At 49.9% G+C, this 14,063-nt stretch overlaps 1 protein-coding gene across 12 annotated transcripts in view; it reads right to left on the bottom strand.

The window, feature by feature from the left end:
* The window catches only part of Nav2 (neuron navigator 2), a 643,327-nt gene that overhangs the window by 40,623 nt on the left and 588,641 nt on the right, over positions 1-14,063 (bottom strand). For 9 of the 12 annotated variants that reach the window (XM_029533095.1, XM_029533102.1, XM_029533068.1 and 6 more), the window contains 5 exons: positions 11,555-12,007; positions 10,664-10,729; positions 9,310-9,354; positions 6,026-6,186; positions 4,385-4,573 (listed from right to left, as the gene is read on the bottom strand). In XM_029533095.1, coding sequence (XP_029388955.1) covers positions 4,385-4,573; positions 6,026-6,186; positions 9,310-9,354; positions 10,664-10,729; positions 11,555-12,007 — 914 coding nt within the window. Of the gene's footprint in view, positions 1-3,840; positions 3,931-4,384; positions 4,574-6,025; positions 6,187-9,309; positions 9,355-10,663; positions 10,730-11,554; positions 12,008-14,063 lie in introns of all 12 variants that reach the window. The other 3 variants (XM_021221030.2, XM_029533092.1, XM_029533105.1) reach the window with 3 other exon arrangements.

Raw genomic sequence — 14,063 nt, 5'->3', positions numbered from 1 at the left:
TCTCTGGGTCAGCTGGCCATATTGCCACAGGTTTCTCTGTGTAGTCCTGGCTGTCCTGGAACTCCCTCTGTAGACCAGGCTGGCCTCGAACTCAGAAATCCGCCTGCCTCTGCCTCCCAAGTGCTGGGCGCCACCACTTTCCGGCTTAGAGGAGCTTTTTCATTATCTGCTCTCACTTTGAAGCAGGCGCTTTTCCAGACCTGAGTATCCAAGCTGCTTCTCTTTCAAGGAACGTGATTCTTATTTTTCTCAGCTACCTCCTGGCAACTCATCTGGAAGACAGAACTGGCCCTGTGTCAAGACATGGCAGGGGTTTTAAGTGGGCACAGCTTTTCTGATCACGGGTGGAAAGTCTTTATGTCCTTACAAGCCGCCAGGGTAGGGGCATACCCATGGCTGAGGAAGGTGGGATGGGGGATCTCTCCACCCACTGTTCACCTGCCAGCCCAGAGATACGCTCAGCTTCACTTAGCATTTAGGAGAAGCTGCTGGCCAGCAAGAAGTTGAACAAACAGTCCTGTCTGGCACGTGGGAACCTGCCCATGGCATTTCCACTAAACCTTCCTCGACCTCCCTTCGTGTGTTCCTCTCACGCATGTCTATCCCAGACTTCTTTCCCAGGCAAGCCCTAGATGGTGCCTGCCTGCTTCTGAGGCTCTGCCAGTGCCGCCCTTTGTCCAGGGTGCTTCTGAATCCTACCTGCTCAAATCCAGCACAGCCCCAAGCTCCTTCTCCTCTCACTAGAGGTACCCACCTATGCCTCTGAGGCTGGGGCCCCACCAGAATTCACATCCGCCCTCCCAGGTAATGCCAGGTTCTAGAGCTACTCCCTGTTTTTCTACCAAGCATGACTAACCTGACTCACACCCCATAAAAGACAGTTTAAGGTGTTAATAGCCAATAATGGCTTTTCTGTGCTAACATGTCCACAGGTTCAGCAGTCCCAAGGCACTTAAGCATGACACAGACTGCAGTGGATGGAGCATTTCGGAGGCCTGTCAGTGAAAGAAACATGGGTATCGTGAAGCCACCTCCAGCCACACTTACAGGGCTGGCTCAGAGGCCTAAGCAGGACAGCACACAGACTCTGGCTGCTGTTTTTGTCTCCAGTTTTTCCATCTCAGACCTATCAGGTTCCCGGCAGCCAGGACCAGCTTAGGGACTCAGGCAGAGGAGGCACATCTGGCAGGCTTCAATTGGAGGTGATTACTTTCCCTGCAATTAATGCCTCTCGCTTGGAAATCAGCAGTAGCAAAGCTGCGAGATACATAGAGACAGCCACCTTGGCTGTCTGAGCCCCACACAACCCTGAGTATGGTTTGCCCGAACTCCTGTGACCGGCCTTTAAGACGAGAATTGGAGCCTGGAGAGAGGGGCATAGACCCTCCCGGACCGTGAGAATTTCAGCTCCAGACCCACTAAAGCATGAAGGTGCTTCTCACTATACCCCCAGAATTCTATGGCTGGACAGAGACCATCTAAATCTGAAATTCAAATCACATGACTTCCTTAAGGCTACACAGCAACTCAGGTGCCGCTGACCGGAAGTCTGGAGACGACGCTACAATCCAGTGACCAGCTCCGCTGCGTTCTGCTCTTTACTTTAAAAATCCTGGTGGGCTGGCAAGAGAGTTTAGTAGGTAAGGATGTTTGCTACCAAGCCTGCCTGAGTTCTCTCCCCACGACCCATACGATGGAAGAAGAGAACCAATTCTCCCCACCCCCCACCCCCACCCCGAGACAGGGTTTCTCTGTGTAGCCCTGGCTGTCCTGGAACTCACTTTGTAGACCAGGCTGGCCTCGAACTCAGAAATCCGCCTACCTCTGCCTCCCAAGTGCTGGGATTAAAGGCGTGTGCTACCACCGCTCAGCGAGAACCGATTTTTAAAAGTTGTCCTCAGACCTCCACGTGTATAGCGTAGCACACATACTTGTATGTATTTGCGTATACACAACAGACAAACGTAATTTTAAAGTTAGCAATTTAAAAAGAACTTTTGGTGCATTTTGAAGTGGTTTTCTAATCCTTTATGTAATGTTCCTATAGGCGTAAGATCCAGGACTGTGAGGCACCGTATGTGGGTGCTAAATATTGGGGTCCAATCCCTCTGCAATGGTGGTACATACTTTTAACAGCTCTTAACCTCTGGGCCATCTTTCTGGCCTCAACACTCACCTTAAAGACACCTCCAACATCTCTTAAGCGTTCTTGTACCAAAGTTGACTTTGAGATTACGTCGAGTAATGAACGGAACCCTGAAAGACTTCATGAGGCTGCGCCTAAGACATTCCGCGCCTGCTCTACCTGGTTATGACTCCCGTCACCTTCAGTGTGGAAAGCGCTGCATTAAACAGCACCAGCTCACAAACACCTGGGCTAATTTCCCTTAAGCATCAATTCTGCCTCCCAGAAAAGATTAAACATTTCCTGGTCAGGCATGAGGTCTGACTTCCCCAAGCTTCTCTCATAGCACTGGTAACTTATCAATTCAAAATGGGGAGGGGGGGAGAGAACAAACTATACTCAAAGGAATTAAAAACCTCTAATTACACAAGCCCTAATTTGCTTTTCTCATATAACAGCCTTACAAGGAACAAACCCAATCTGATGGCAAAGTTCCCAAAGATGAAGAAGCCACAACTTCATGGTGCCGTACAACCTCCTCTAACCCTGCTTTGGCAATTCGGCTCCGGGTTATCAGGAATCATGTGATTGCCAAAGTTGAGATGATGCTTGTGGTTAGGCCAGGCCTACCTCTCATCTGATATCCCAGATGGTCTGTAAGTCAGGCTGTCTGATTCCAGAAGGACTGCCTAAGAGCTAGCCGAGGGTGAGTCTGCTATGGTCCCTGGCCTTTGTGGGACCGTGTATACTTGTCAGAACAAGTTTCGGTACTGTTGTGTGATTCCTTCAGACATACATGTGACAGATGAAGAGGACAGCACAGGACATACTCCACATTGGAGCTGTCCTCAGAGACAGAGGGGGGCACTTGTAGCTCTTCTTGACCAATCATGGACTAGAAAGAACTTAAGACAAACTTCCTCCTCCATTGCCTTAGGGCAGGTATGTGCCCCACTGTGCTGCTCAAAGCCATTACAACACCAGCCCTTAAATCTAACAAAATGCCCTCAGCCACCCAGGCTCTCCTCTTGGTCCTCCAGCCCAACATTTTCCATATAAGGGATTACAAGCATGCTCTGCTCAGGGTTGCTGGGGGACATACATCTGGGGAAGAGTCCCAAGTCACCATGATTAGCCAAGAAGTGCCTGCTCTATCCCAAAAGTCCTTTAAGCTTTTCTTACAAGGAAAACCAAGAAGCAGAAGCATGTCTCTTGTATTCCCTCATTATTTGGGATTTTGTACTGGGAGCAGAGCACACTGAGCCTATTCCCCACCGTTTCCAGGGACTGAGAGCTGAGGGTGTCACCTGGGAGTTGTCCCTACACTCTGTCCTGCTATTGGCATAATGGTTCCAACAGAGACAGGACCCCACCCCCAGGCTCCGCAAGTTCACGAATCCTCATCTTCAGCATGGACATCGTGCCCAGCGGCTACCGCGTACAACAGGCAGCAGTTAGCAAAGAGCTAACACTTGTAGGTATAATCTCTGAATGCTTACAGCTCCATAAGCCAAATGTTACCACTCTCATTTTCACAGTGAAAAGGGGAGACGAAAAGGTGAAGCATTTGGCATAAGCTCTGGCACCCGAGGAGGGGCAGAGCTGGGGTTCATCCTTGGTCCACCCACCTCCCCTCTCTTCACTACTCCTTGCTCAGTCTGCATTCAGCCTCCCACAAGCCCAGTGTTTGGAGAATGGGGCTCCTCTAAGGCAATGTCTTAGGTGAAGGAGCAGAGGGTGAGAGAAATGAAGTGAATTATGAAGGTAGCTGACAAAGCAGCCCGCAGAACTTTCCCTCCACAATTCTGGAACAAAGCTATAAATGTCCACGGTTGGCAGCCAGAGAAGGAAAAGGGTAAAAACTGAGAACCTCTATCTTGAGACAAGCTAGGAAATACTGGATGGGAACAGGGTTGCCTACCCCGTGAAGCTGCGAGGCACAGGGAGATGAACTCAGTGCAGTCTCTGCCAACAACGTGAGCCAGCGGCTGGGCTGGAAGATGAAGATGCGTGCCAAGAAGTCATGGCCCAAGGCCAGGAGAGGAACCTCAGGCAGAACTCAGTCAATGCTGAGGGTCCGCAATTGCTGCTGAGGCCTCTTCCCTAAGCATCCCGAAAGCCTACCTGAGGGTCAGAGTTTCCTGCTGAGAGCCTCTCATCCCTGTCCCAGAGGCAAGGGAAGAGTTGTAGTGACCAGAGGAGGGAGCCCCATCAAGCGTCCAAGAAACCTAATAGATGACAAATTTCTTCATTCCTTACCTTCCTCAAACCCATCCCGGAAGGAGCCCGACCGACTCATTGTTCGGCTCTTCTCATCCAGAGACATGGAGCTGTTCCGGAAGCGGCTGTCGGTATAGGGGTCATACTGGCCATCCGCGTTGGACAGGCTGTGGGTCCTCAGCATGGTTGGGTTGGACAAGCTCATCTGGGTGACAGCGGTGGGGCTCGCTGGAACCAGAGGAGCAGAACGAGATGCTGGATATCCATATCCATTCTGTTTGAATCCCAGACGGGGTACCAGGGAGAGGCCGCTTATCGCCAGCAGTGTGTGTGCCTGCCAACTTCACTCCCTTGTCTATTTCTAAAAGGTAGTCTCGCATCAGCATTTGAGTTACAGGCTTAGAGCTAAAAATACGGGAGGGAAGGCGGGTCGGTTCCAAAGCAAGGCTCAGGGCCTCACGTTCCAACTTGGCACGTTCAGGCAGGCCAGTGTCACCTTCCGGGCATGAGCTAATGACTCCCCGGGTTCATCTGAAACAATTCTTTGTAAAGCCAAAAAGCCCAAAATAGTCCAAATAGGCTTTTGATCAGATAGGAAGCATTTGCGCATGACAAGAGCCTCTCGTTGCAAAGAGTTATGGCTGGGAACAAACGCTACAAGCGTAGGTCTCACGGCTCAGATGGGAGTCACCTCCCAAGAGCATGCAAAGAGACATACTTTCCTGAGCTAGGCGGAGCTTCCTCATCAAAAAGCCCTGCGCATGTTAGCCGGGCATGCTATATTTGGAGGTATACACTTAATAAAGAGCAAAAACTGCTCGTCCGTGATGACAAGATACAGGCATCACTTAGACCGGACGGGAAGTCTAAGACACTCAGAAAAGCCTCTTCTCAACAGTGAGACCTAAAAGGTTTTCCCGCCACTGACCAGTCCTCAAATACCCACTGCATTCCAGTCCCTCAAGCATCCGCTGACGGCAGCACCCAACTCTCCTGTAACTCGAGGTGGAATCTCTCCCGCTGTCTTGCCGATTTGCTACAAAGCTTTAACTGTTCTCTCTGTCGAATCTGTACCTATGTGTCTGTCTCTAATAGAGAATCCCTCAGCACTCCAGCGGGGACCATCACAAAACCCTTCTCCCCTCTCAGCGTGCCGGTCAACGCATTATGTCGGCAGCAGCCATTTCCAAGAACACTTGTTCATTAAAACTTATTTCCGGCTTCGAAAAGGAATGGGGAGTAGGCTGGAAAATGGTCTCCTTCACGGGTCCGAGAAGCAGGCTGTACCCAGAGTGGTGGGAAGGTGTGCTCCCCTCCCCCCCCCGCTACAATCTTCCCTATACCAACCGCAAGAAAAAGACTACGTGGGTGTGTCTGACCCTCAGATTTTATGTTATCTACAGAGTCCAGGCTCCATACAGTACAACTGAGTTACAAAAACCTCTCTCACATACAAATCTCAAAATGTTTTAAGGGTTGGCCTTTATTTGTGGCCATCCTAAGTCGCATGTGGCCAAGGGGCCTGACATAAGTGAGAGCACCCAGGACTTCGTGATTTTTCTGTTTCCCTTACTGTATGGCATAGGGCCGATTAAGATATTGAGAAGGATGTGGCCACACGCTTGTTTCAAAGCACTCTGTCCTGCAGAGTGGATCAGTGCGGCTCAAGCGGTGACTCACCAAGCTGAGAGAAGTTGAATCTTGTTCCTGAAGGAGAAGTGACACTGGAGCCGGAGGAAAAGGGGGAATTGGTAGCAGTGTCCTGCAGGCCCCCTGCTGAGTGGGACCGGAACCATTCTTTGGCGTCTTCTTGCGTGCGAAGCTGGGAGGTGGGTGTATACCTGGAGACAGAAACCAGGCTGGAATGAACAGCCCTTATGAACATGCATTCCCTACAGCTGATGGGGAGTGTGTACAAAGAAAGCTATATTTAAGATGGGGGGGGGGGAGAAAAAAAACTCAGATCACTACACGCCCTGAAACTTATGAAGTTCCTCAAAACTTTTTTTTTCCCTCCTACTTGGCTGCATCTGGGGAAAATTATAATTCCTTTCAGCTTGCAGGGAACACCTAAGAGGGAGAAAGGCTGGAAATGTTCAAAAGAGCCATCCCTGGGTGTGACTGGAACATGCTGGTTCATGACAGGGTCGCCTCAAAGCCCCCTCCCTGACAGGAAGAAGCAGTAAGAGGGGTTGTTGTTAGAGCTCTGGGGCAGTTTTAATGAGCTAACTGCTGGCATGTGCGCGCTGCAGAACCAGTAGATGATCATGAATCACTGTGTGTTAGTGGGTGGCATTTGGAGAGATCTAGGGTGCTAGTGTTTACAGTAGCTGCTGCAGTTTTTGTGATGGGGGGGGTCTCGAATAGCCCAGGCTGTTCTTGAATTTGCGATGTAGCTAAAGATGACTTTCAACTTCTGATCCTCCCCTGTCTATCTCCCAAGTGCTGGCATTAGAGGCATGACTAATTGTGTATACTTTATAAAATACAGGGAGCTGTGGGTTGAACTCAGGGTTTTCTGCATGCTACAGGGTACAGGCACTTTACCAACTGAGCCACATGCCCAGCTCCTTAACTGCTACAATGTAGCACTCACAGTTTTCAGGAAAAGAACCACACACTGGTGTGTTAAATGTGGGGAAGTCTTCAGGAGTCATGTGGTCCACCAGCTCGGGTATTCCAAAACTGGAAGATTTATCAAGCATCTCTGATAGATGGGGTATCATTTATCATTACAGGCATCATCTCACTAAGGTTTCAAACTAGTAATACAACACAATAGACCCTGCTATACACACTGGGAAACCGGGGACCACAGAGCTCAGATTCTAACCCATGCTTGTCTGATTCTAAACTCTGCACTCTTTCCACTCTTCCCATAGGCAGTGCCCAGCACTTCTGTAGTACCCACATTGCCAGGGTGGCTGCTGATCAGGGATTTGCTACCCAATATGTGTGTGTTGAGGAGGCAAGCTAGACAGAAAATGAGTATGAATGAGAAAGCTGTTTTCACTCTCGTTGATGGATACACACCCTTGAAAGGCACATCGGATGCCTGGAAAGAGTTGTCATAAAACCCCATCCTGAATGTTTAGACAATCAATTTTAAAAATCCAGGGCTAGATAGCTTTAATAGATCTCCTACAGACATGTACACCGCATTTAAAAATGTAACTGCTTAACAGTTAGCTTCTCACTCTGGGTCACAGTGGGTCATGAATATATCTCGGTTGGTGGAACGCTCACTGAGGGCACAGGAGGCCCTGGGATCAGCGTGCAGCACTGTTGGTGCAAGCCTGCAATTCCAGCACTTTGAAAAGTGGAGGCAGGGGGCTGGTGAGATGGCTCAGTGGGTAAGAGCACCCGACTGCTCTTCCAAAGGTCCGGAGTTCAAATCCCAGCAACCACATGGTGGCTCATAACCATTCNAATGGGTTTCTCTGTGTAGCCCTGGCTGACTTGGAACTCACTCTGTAAACCAGGGTGACCTTGAACAGAGAAATGTGCCTGAGGTTAAAGGTGTGATCCACAACTGCCTGGGCTCTAATTCTCTTTTAAAAAAATGTATGTGTTCAAATCCCAGCAACCACATGGTGGCTCATAACCATTCATAACCAGATCTGACGCCCTCTTCTGGAGTGTATGTACACAGCTATAGTGTTCTTACAAATAATAAATAAATGAATCTTTAAAAAAAAAAAAAAAAAAAAAAAAGAAAAGTGGAGGCAGGAGGATCAAACATTCAAAGGTCATCCACAGCTACATAGCAAGTTCAAGGCTAGTCGGGGCTACATGAAACCCGGTCTCAAAGACAAGGGGCAGTGGCGGCATCAATCATTGACATATCCAGCGGTCACACACGATGGAAGGTTCCAGTGCAGAACTCTACTGGGAGACATCAGAGCATGCCTTCTTGTGTTGATACCCACCTCATGTTAACAACATTCGAAACACCCTGGGTCTTAAGAGCCATGGGTTATTAACTAGACACACACAAGACAGCAACACAACATTTCACTTCACGTGAAAATACTTAATGCTTAATGCAGAGGGAAGCCAGGGCTACAAACAGCGAGGCTTGTTTTAGAAGGCAGAACTGACAGAGGTCCACGGGGATTGTGAGCGAACTGAAGCACCTCAGGCTGGTGACAGTGATGACATGATCTGAACAATGGCAACTTAAGAGCATCCTGCTTCATCAAGATTAGCACCAACACGCCGCACAGGCCCGGCTTACTACAGAAGCAAAGCATTCTTTTTTGGTCTTTTTTTTTTTTTTCCATTCCACCAAAAACCAATCACATGCATTTCTGGATGGGAACTGATAGCTGACCCACTCATTAATTAGGACATTAAAACAACTCTTAGTGATGTTTTATAGCTACAAAGGTATTTTTAAGTTGTTGTTGTTATTATTATTATTTGGTGGTGCTTGGGATTGAATTATTATTATTATTATTATTATTATTATTATTATTATTATTTGGTGGTGCTTGGGATTGAACCCATAGCCTTATGTATAGCAGGCAAATGCTCTACCACAGAGCTGTATTTCCAGCCAGAAGCAGCTAGAGTTTGAAAATGGGGTCAGTGAACAAAGCAGCATGCTCTAAGCCATGTCCTCCTTTGGAAGCGGCTGTGTGCACGGACAGTCATGATGTGCTCGGCACCCCTCCTGCCGGCTGGCCCACCAGGAGCAGCCTCTACTCCTTGCTCAGGGATGCTGGTGGTGAGATGGTTCTGCCACATGAAACGTCACAAAGCACAGACCCTGCTCAAGCAAGTAAGCCACGAATGGAGACATGAGAATGAGAGAGAGGTCCGTCATCCAAAAATCCAGCTGCAGTGGCCAAAGCAGGGACCCCAGCCGAGCCCAGCCCAGCCCAGCCCAGCAGCAAGGAGGATGACACAGCCAAGCTCCACAGCCACAACAGATGGCATGGGTACAAGGAGGGGACAGATACCTGAGTCCTTTCTTAGGCAAAGTGTTCCTATCAAGGTGCGGGTCACTGTAGGAAAGTTAAAACAAAATCAAGAACTTCAGAGAAGCACAGGGGACTTGAGAGAAGGAAGGCAAGAAGGCTGGGGAGGGGCACGAGGACCCCCAAGGGGCAGGCTCCCACCACCAGCCAGGCATGCAGCACGTCCACACAGTATACAAAAGAAACCTGGTCCTGTCTGCATCCACGCACTGTATACTTTACCCCACTTCACAAGGTGGCCTGAGTCGTGAACCCCAACTGTTCCTCCTTTTCCACGGGTTCAAAGCCAAGGCATGGGGCTGTATCATGTAGGAGCATGGTCTGTACTGCCCTCTGTCCCACCTATGTACCCCCTCAGCTCCTCTCCCAAACCCTGCTGCCTCTGGCAAAGGTTTCAAGAAGGGGCAGAGTCTCATTGGAGGGTTTCAAGAGGCAGCAGTCTGCATATTTGGAATTCATGTGTGATGAAGTAAATTCCAGGTCCCTCTCAATGTCTCCTTGTTCCTGCCCAGCAAGGGCGTAGCCAGAAGCTGAGCCCTGGGCAGGAGCCTGGGCATGTTGGAACTTGCTGGCTGATAAGAGTCAAGGCATCTGAATGTCTAAAGTGCAGGGGTTTAAAGGCTTGGTTTCTAAGTCTGACAGAAACAAAGTTTGTGCCGTGGATGGGATGAAGGGGGTTTCCATTAATTTTTCTCCCCCTAAGCATGAAACAACATCTGCTTGTTATGTTTGGCCAAGCCACCACTCCTCCAGAAACTCAGGGTCAACTTCCATCTCTGAGGCCCACCCACGGCTGGGAGCAGACCCAGGCTTCTTGCGTTGTCAAAGCCCCAGCCCGCTAGGCACTCCGTACCATTATCGTTGCTGAATATAGACAACACACAACACGATACTCGGGACGATACACGGTGAGCCGGACTGCAGCAAAAGTGTTCAAGGGAGAAGAGCCAGCCGGGCCGGGAGGGGTAGGGTGCAAGGAAGAGACAGAGGTTGAGGGCCAGGCTGCACAGCGGGTGGCAGACAGTATCCAGAGGGGTAGGGAGGAAAAAGCAGGACTCGAGGCAGGAACATGCCACAGACACCACGGGGATGCCAGTGAGAGCCCCTGCAGCCCAGGGTGAGCACTGGGGTTTGGGATGGCCACCCACTTGCCACCTTTCCCTGGGCTTTACGGTGGAGCAGGTCCTCACTGGCATGCCTGGCTATCAGAGCATACCAGAGCCACAGACACAAGCGGGAACCTCAGGGCCAACAGCCTGACACAGAACAACCGGCTTGACAACACAACGGACAGGCAGAAGAACCCAGAGGCTCGGGAGGCCTGCGGTGTCATTACCTGTCCTGTTTCCTGGGCAGAGTACTTCTGCAGAACTTAGGGCTAGCAGCGGGGGAAGAGAGAGGGCTAGAGGTCCAGGCAAGTCGAAAACAAGAGAAGGAACGTTAGACAGAAGGAAAAGGAACTGTTATACCCAACCATCAGAACACTTTTCTCACTCCCAACGCTGACCCCAGCTTTGCTTCCCCGTGGCTGATCCGGAAACCAGACACACCCCAAGACTGTAGCGGACTCAAAGTTCTGAGGACTCTTGCAGGTTCTCCATCGCTTATCACGGTGACACCAAGCATCCCTAGCTGTTCCCAGGTCCACCTGTCCTGCTCACTCAGTTACACCGGAAGAAGAAAGAAGGAGCTGAAGTTGGCAAAGCCCTCAGCAACGGGAGGGCTTTCCGATGCCGAGTGTCATTTGAGACAGTAGCATAGATCTGTCCCATCTGGTGGCTCCAAGCACCAAGGGAAAGAGACAGCAGGAAGCAGTCCAGATGAGCTCTCTCCTAAACTGACTTCCAGTGGAAAGGAAGACTTTAATCCGAAAGATCAAAAACCAAGCTGGGCATGGTGGTGCACACCTCTTAACTAGCACCTGGGTGAGCACTGGGGTTTGGGATGGCCACCCGCTTGCCACCTTCCCCTTGGGCTTTAGCAGACAGTGGAGCAGGTCCTCACTGGCATGCCTGGCTATCAGTATTTGGGAGGCAGAACAGGTGGATCTCTGAGTTCAAGACCAGCCTGGTCTGTAGAGAGAGCTCCAAGACAGAAAAATGAGGGAAAAAGGAGAGAGAGAGAGAGAGAGAGAGAGAGAGAGAGAGAGAAAACGAACCTGTTTTTAGATCCCTAACCTCCTGTCTGTATATAGAGGAGGAAATCTTCCTGAGGGTGTAGCACCAACCTTTCCGACAGTGTGGTCTTCACACTGCTGGTGCGGACAAAAGGCATCAAGGAGTCTTCCTTAGTGGAGGCCACTGGACCAGGGGAGGAGTTGTGACTCAAGCCCCCTCCGCTGCCGAGGGATATGTCAATAGACTCACAGCTGGTGTGCAGGCTGCTAACAGACTGGAAGCCCAGGCCGTCCTTGCTCACTGCTGACGAGCTGGTACCCCAGGTGAGGCTGTTAGAAGGGCCCGAGTGGGCTGAGCTGGGGCTGGACGCTAGAGGAGACTGGTTGAGGTCCACGTTCTTACTGTAGAGAGGGCTGCTGCTCCCACTGCTCAGGACACCGCTGCCTGAGGGGGACTCTAGGTTACCTTGCTGGGTCAAGGTGGCATGAGGGTTGGAGATGACCACTGCACTTTTCATAGTTTCGGCTGTGGCGATGGGCTTGGTTGGCTTCCCACCAAAGAGTCTGCGAAGAGACAAAGGGTTGTGTGGGACAAATACCTGGGCCAGACCAAGGTGGGCAGAGCTCCTGAGGCAGAGGAGGCCGTGAGACCCTTGGAAAGGGCAGTGGTCTCTCCTGCAGACTCCCTAGGGTCTCTCTAGAGAAAGGCTTGAGGTTAAGTGGGGCTGGATGCCGGTGCTTCCAAGAGACCTCTTTCTAGCTCTAGGCAGCAGCTGGGATCCAGCTCTGAGCCCAGGTGACAAGTAGGCTTTTCCCTAGACTCAGCCACACCCCTCTGCAGGATCTTGCTTCCCTTTTCTTTCTCTAGCCCCTACCCAGGAATCTTCTAGAAAGAAAAGAGTTTCTTCTTTCTGTGATACAAAGTGTCTGAAGCCTTGGGACTTGGTTTCTTTGGTCTCTCAGCATAATACAAAGGATCAAGACCGTGAGCCAACACTGCTGGGAGCCCAGGAGAAACATGGCCATGGGTGTATGAGCCACAGAAAGGCAGGGTCCCAGAGAACCTGTGTGTGCTAACACCATACACAGAAATGTGCTGGGTCCACAAGACATCAGACTAAGCATACCGGTACAAATCACATCACTGAAACAGGCACACGGAAATGCCATGCCTTGCCATGCCACCTTCTTTCTGCTCAGTCTTGCACATGTGACATCTGTACAGGGAAGGCACAGGACCCATCTCTATCATGGGCAGAGAGCCCTCTGATGAAACCAGCTCCAAGCCAGAGGGTGAATGCAAGGGCCTAATCTCACTCTCAAAATGCTGTGAAGGGAACAAGTCACTCTGAAAACTGACAAGACGACTACACGTCGTGACGGGCAGATGGCCTTTCACCTTGTTGCCTGGAGTGGTTTGAGTCTGACTTTGAAGCAGTCCTTCGGATCACAGTATCTGTGAGCCACAAGGGAGATGTATATCCCTCACTACAATATCTAATGGCAGAATCAGGGAATGTGTTATCCTGCTCTGAAATCTGGGCATCAGGATGCTTGCACACCCTCGGCAGCTGTACCTCCCTGTTAATGGACAACTCTTTGGTGGCCAGGCTCTTTTCATCATTAACCAAGTTAACCCTTTTGCCTGGCTTCCCGCCCCACATACAAATCCACGTGCCCCTGCTGTCTGAATGCTTGGAATCACTTGCAGGGAGTTACCATCTCATTCCACTAAGGGCTTCTCCTTGCCACACAATAAATGCACAGCTAGAACACCAGGGAGACCTGGAAAGAGTATGTGAGGAGCCCATGTGTTTTTAAAGATTTCTGTACACTAGCCTGAAGGTCTAGCAAATGCTACTGTAGCCTCCAAAGGAAATCTGAAGACATTTCATCCTTCTCCTCGAGGTAAATAGCAGGGAAATTTTTCATTGATGTACTAGTGTGATAAAACAGCAAAGAACAGTCCAATGGGATCTCCCCCCTTCAAAAATAATTACTGGAATCCTAATAATCAAGTTTAGACAGGGCACACCACACAGATCCTTTCAACCTTTGTGTGGAACTCTTCTGGAATCTTCAGACGTCCCTGCTCATCCTCAAATATGAGTCCTAGGTCCCATTTCTATTTTCACAAACCTCATTCTGGAGTCTGTCATGACCTAGAAGGCAATGTGAGAGCTATACAACTGTCATTCAAAAATGGGCCTGTGGGGACTGGAGAGATGTCTCAGTGGTTAAGAGCACTGGCTGCTCTTCCACGGGTCCTGAGTTCAATTCCCAGCAACCACATGATGGCTCACAACCATTGGTAATGTGGTCTGATGCCCTCTTCTGGCATGCAAGTGTACATGTAGATAGAGCACTCACATACATTAAATAAATAAATAAAGAAACAAACAATCAAACAAAATGTTCAAAAATGAGCCAGTAGTGGGTCTTGGTGGCTCATGCCTTTAATCCCAGAACTTGGGAAGCAGAGGCAGATAGTTCTCTGAGTTTGAAACTAGCCTGTTCTGCACAATGAGTTCCCGGACAGCTATGGAGACAAAGGAAAAAAAAGAAGAAGAAGAAGAAAGAAGAAGAAGAAGGAGGAGGAGGAGGAGGAGGAGGAGGAGGA

This window comes from Mus pahari, chromosome 1 (assembly GCF_900095145.1).
Source record: "Mus pahari chromosome 1, PAHARI_EIJ_v1.1, whole genome shotgun sequence".
NCBI classification, from domain to species: Eukaryota; Metazoa; Chordata; class Mammalia; order Rodentia; family Muridae; genus Mus; species Mus pahari.
The sequence above is the reverse complement of the archived record's forward strand: the minus strand, read 5'-3'. Positions and strand labels throughout refer to the sequence as shown.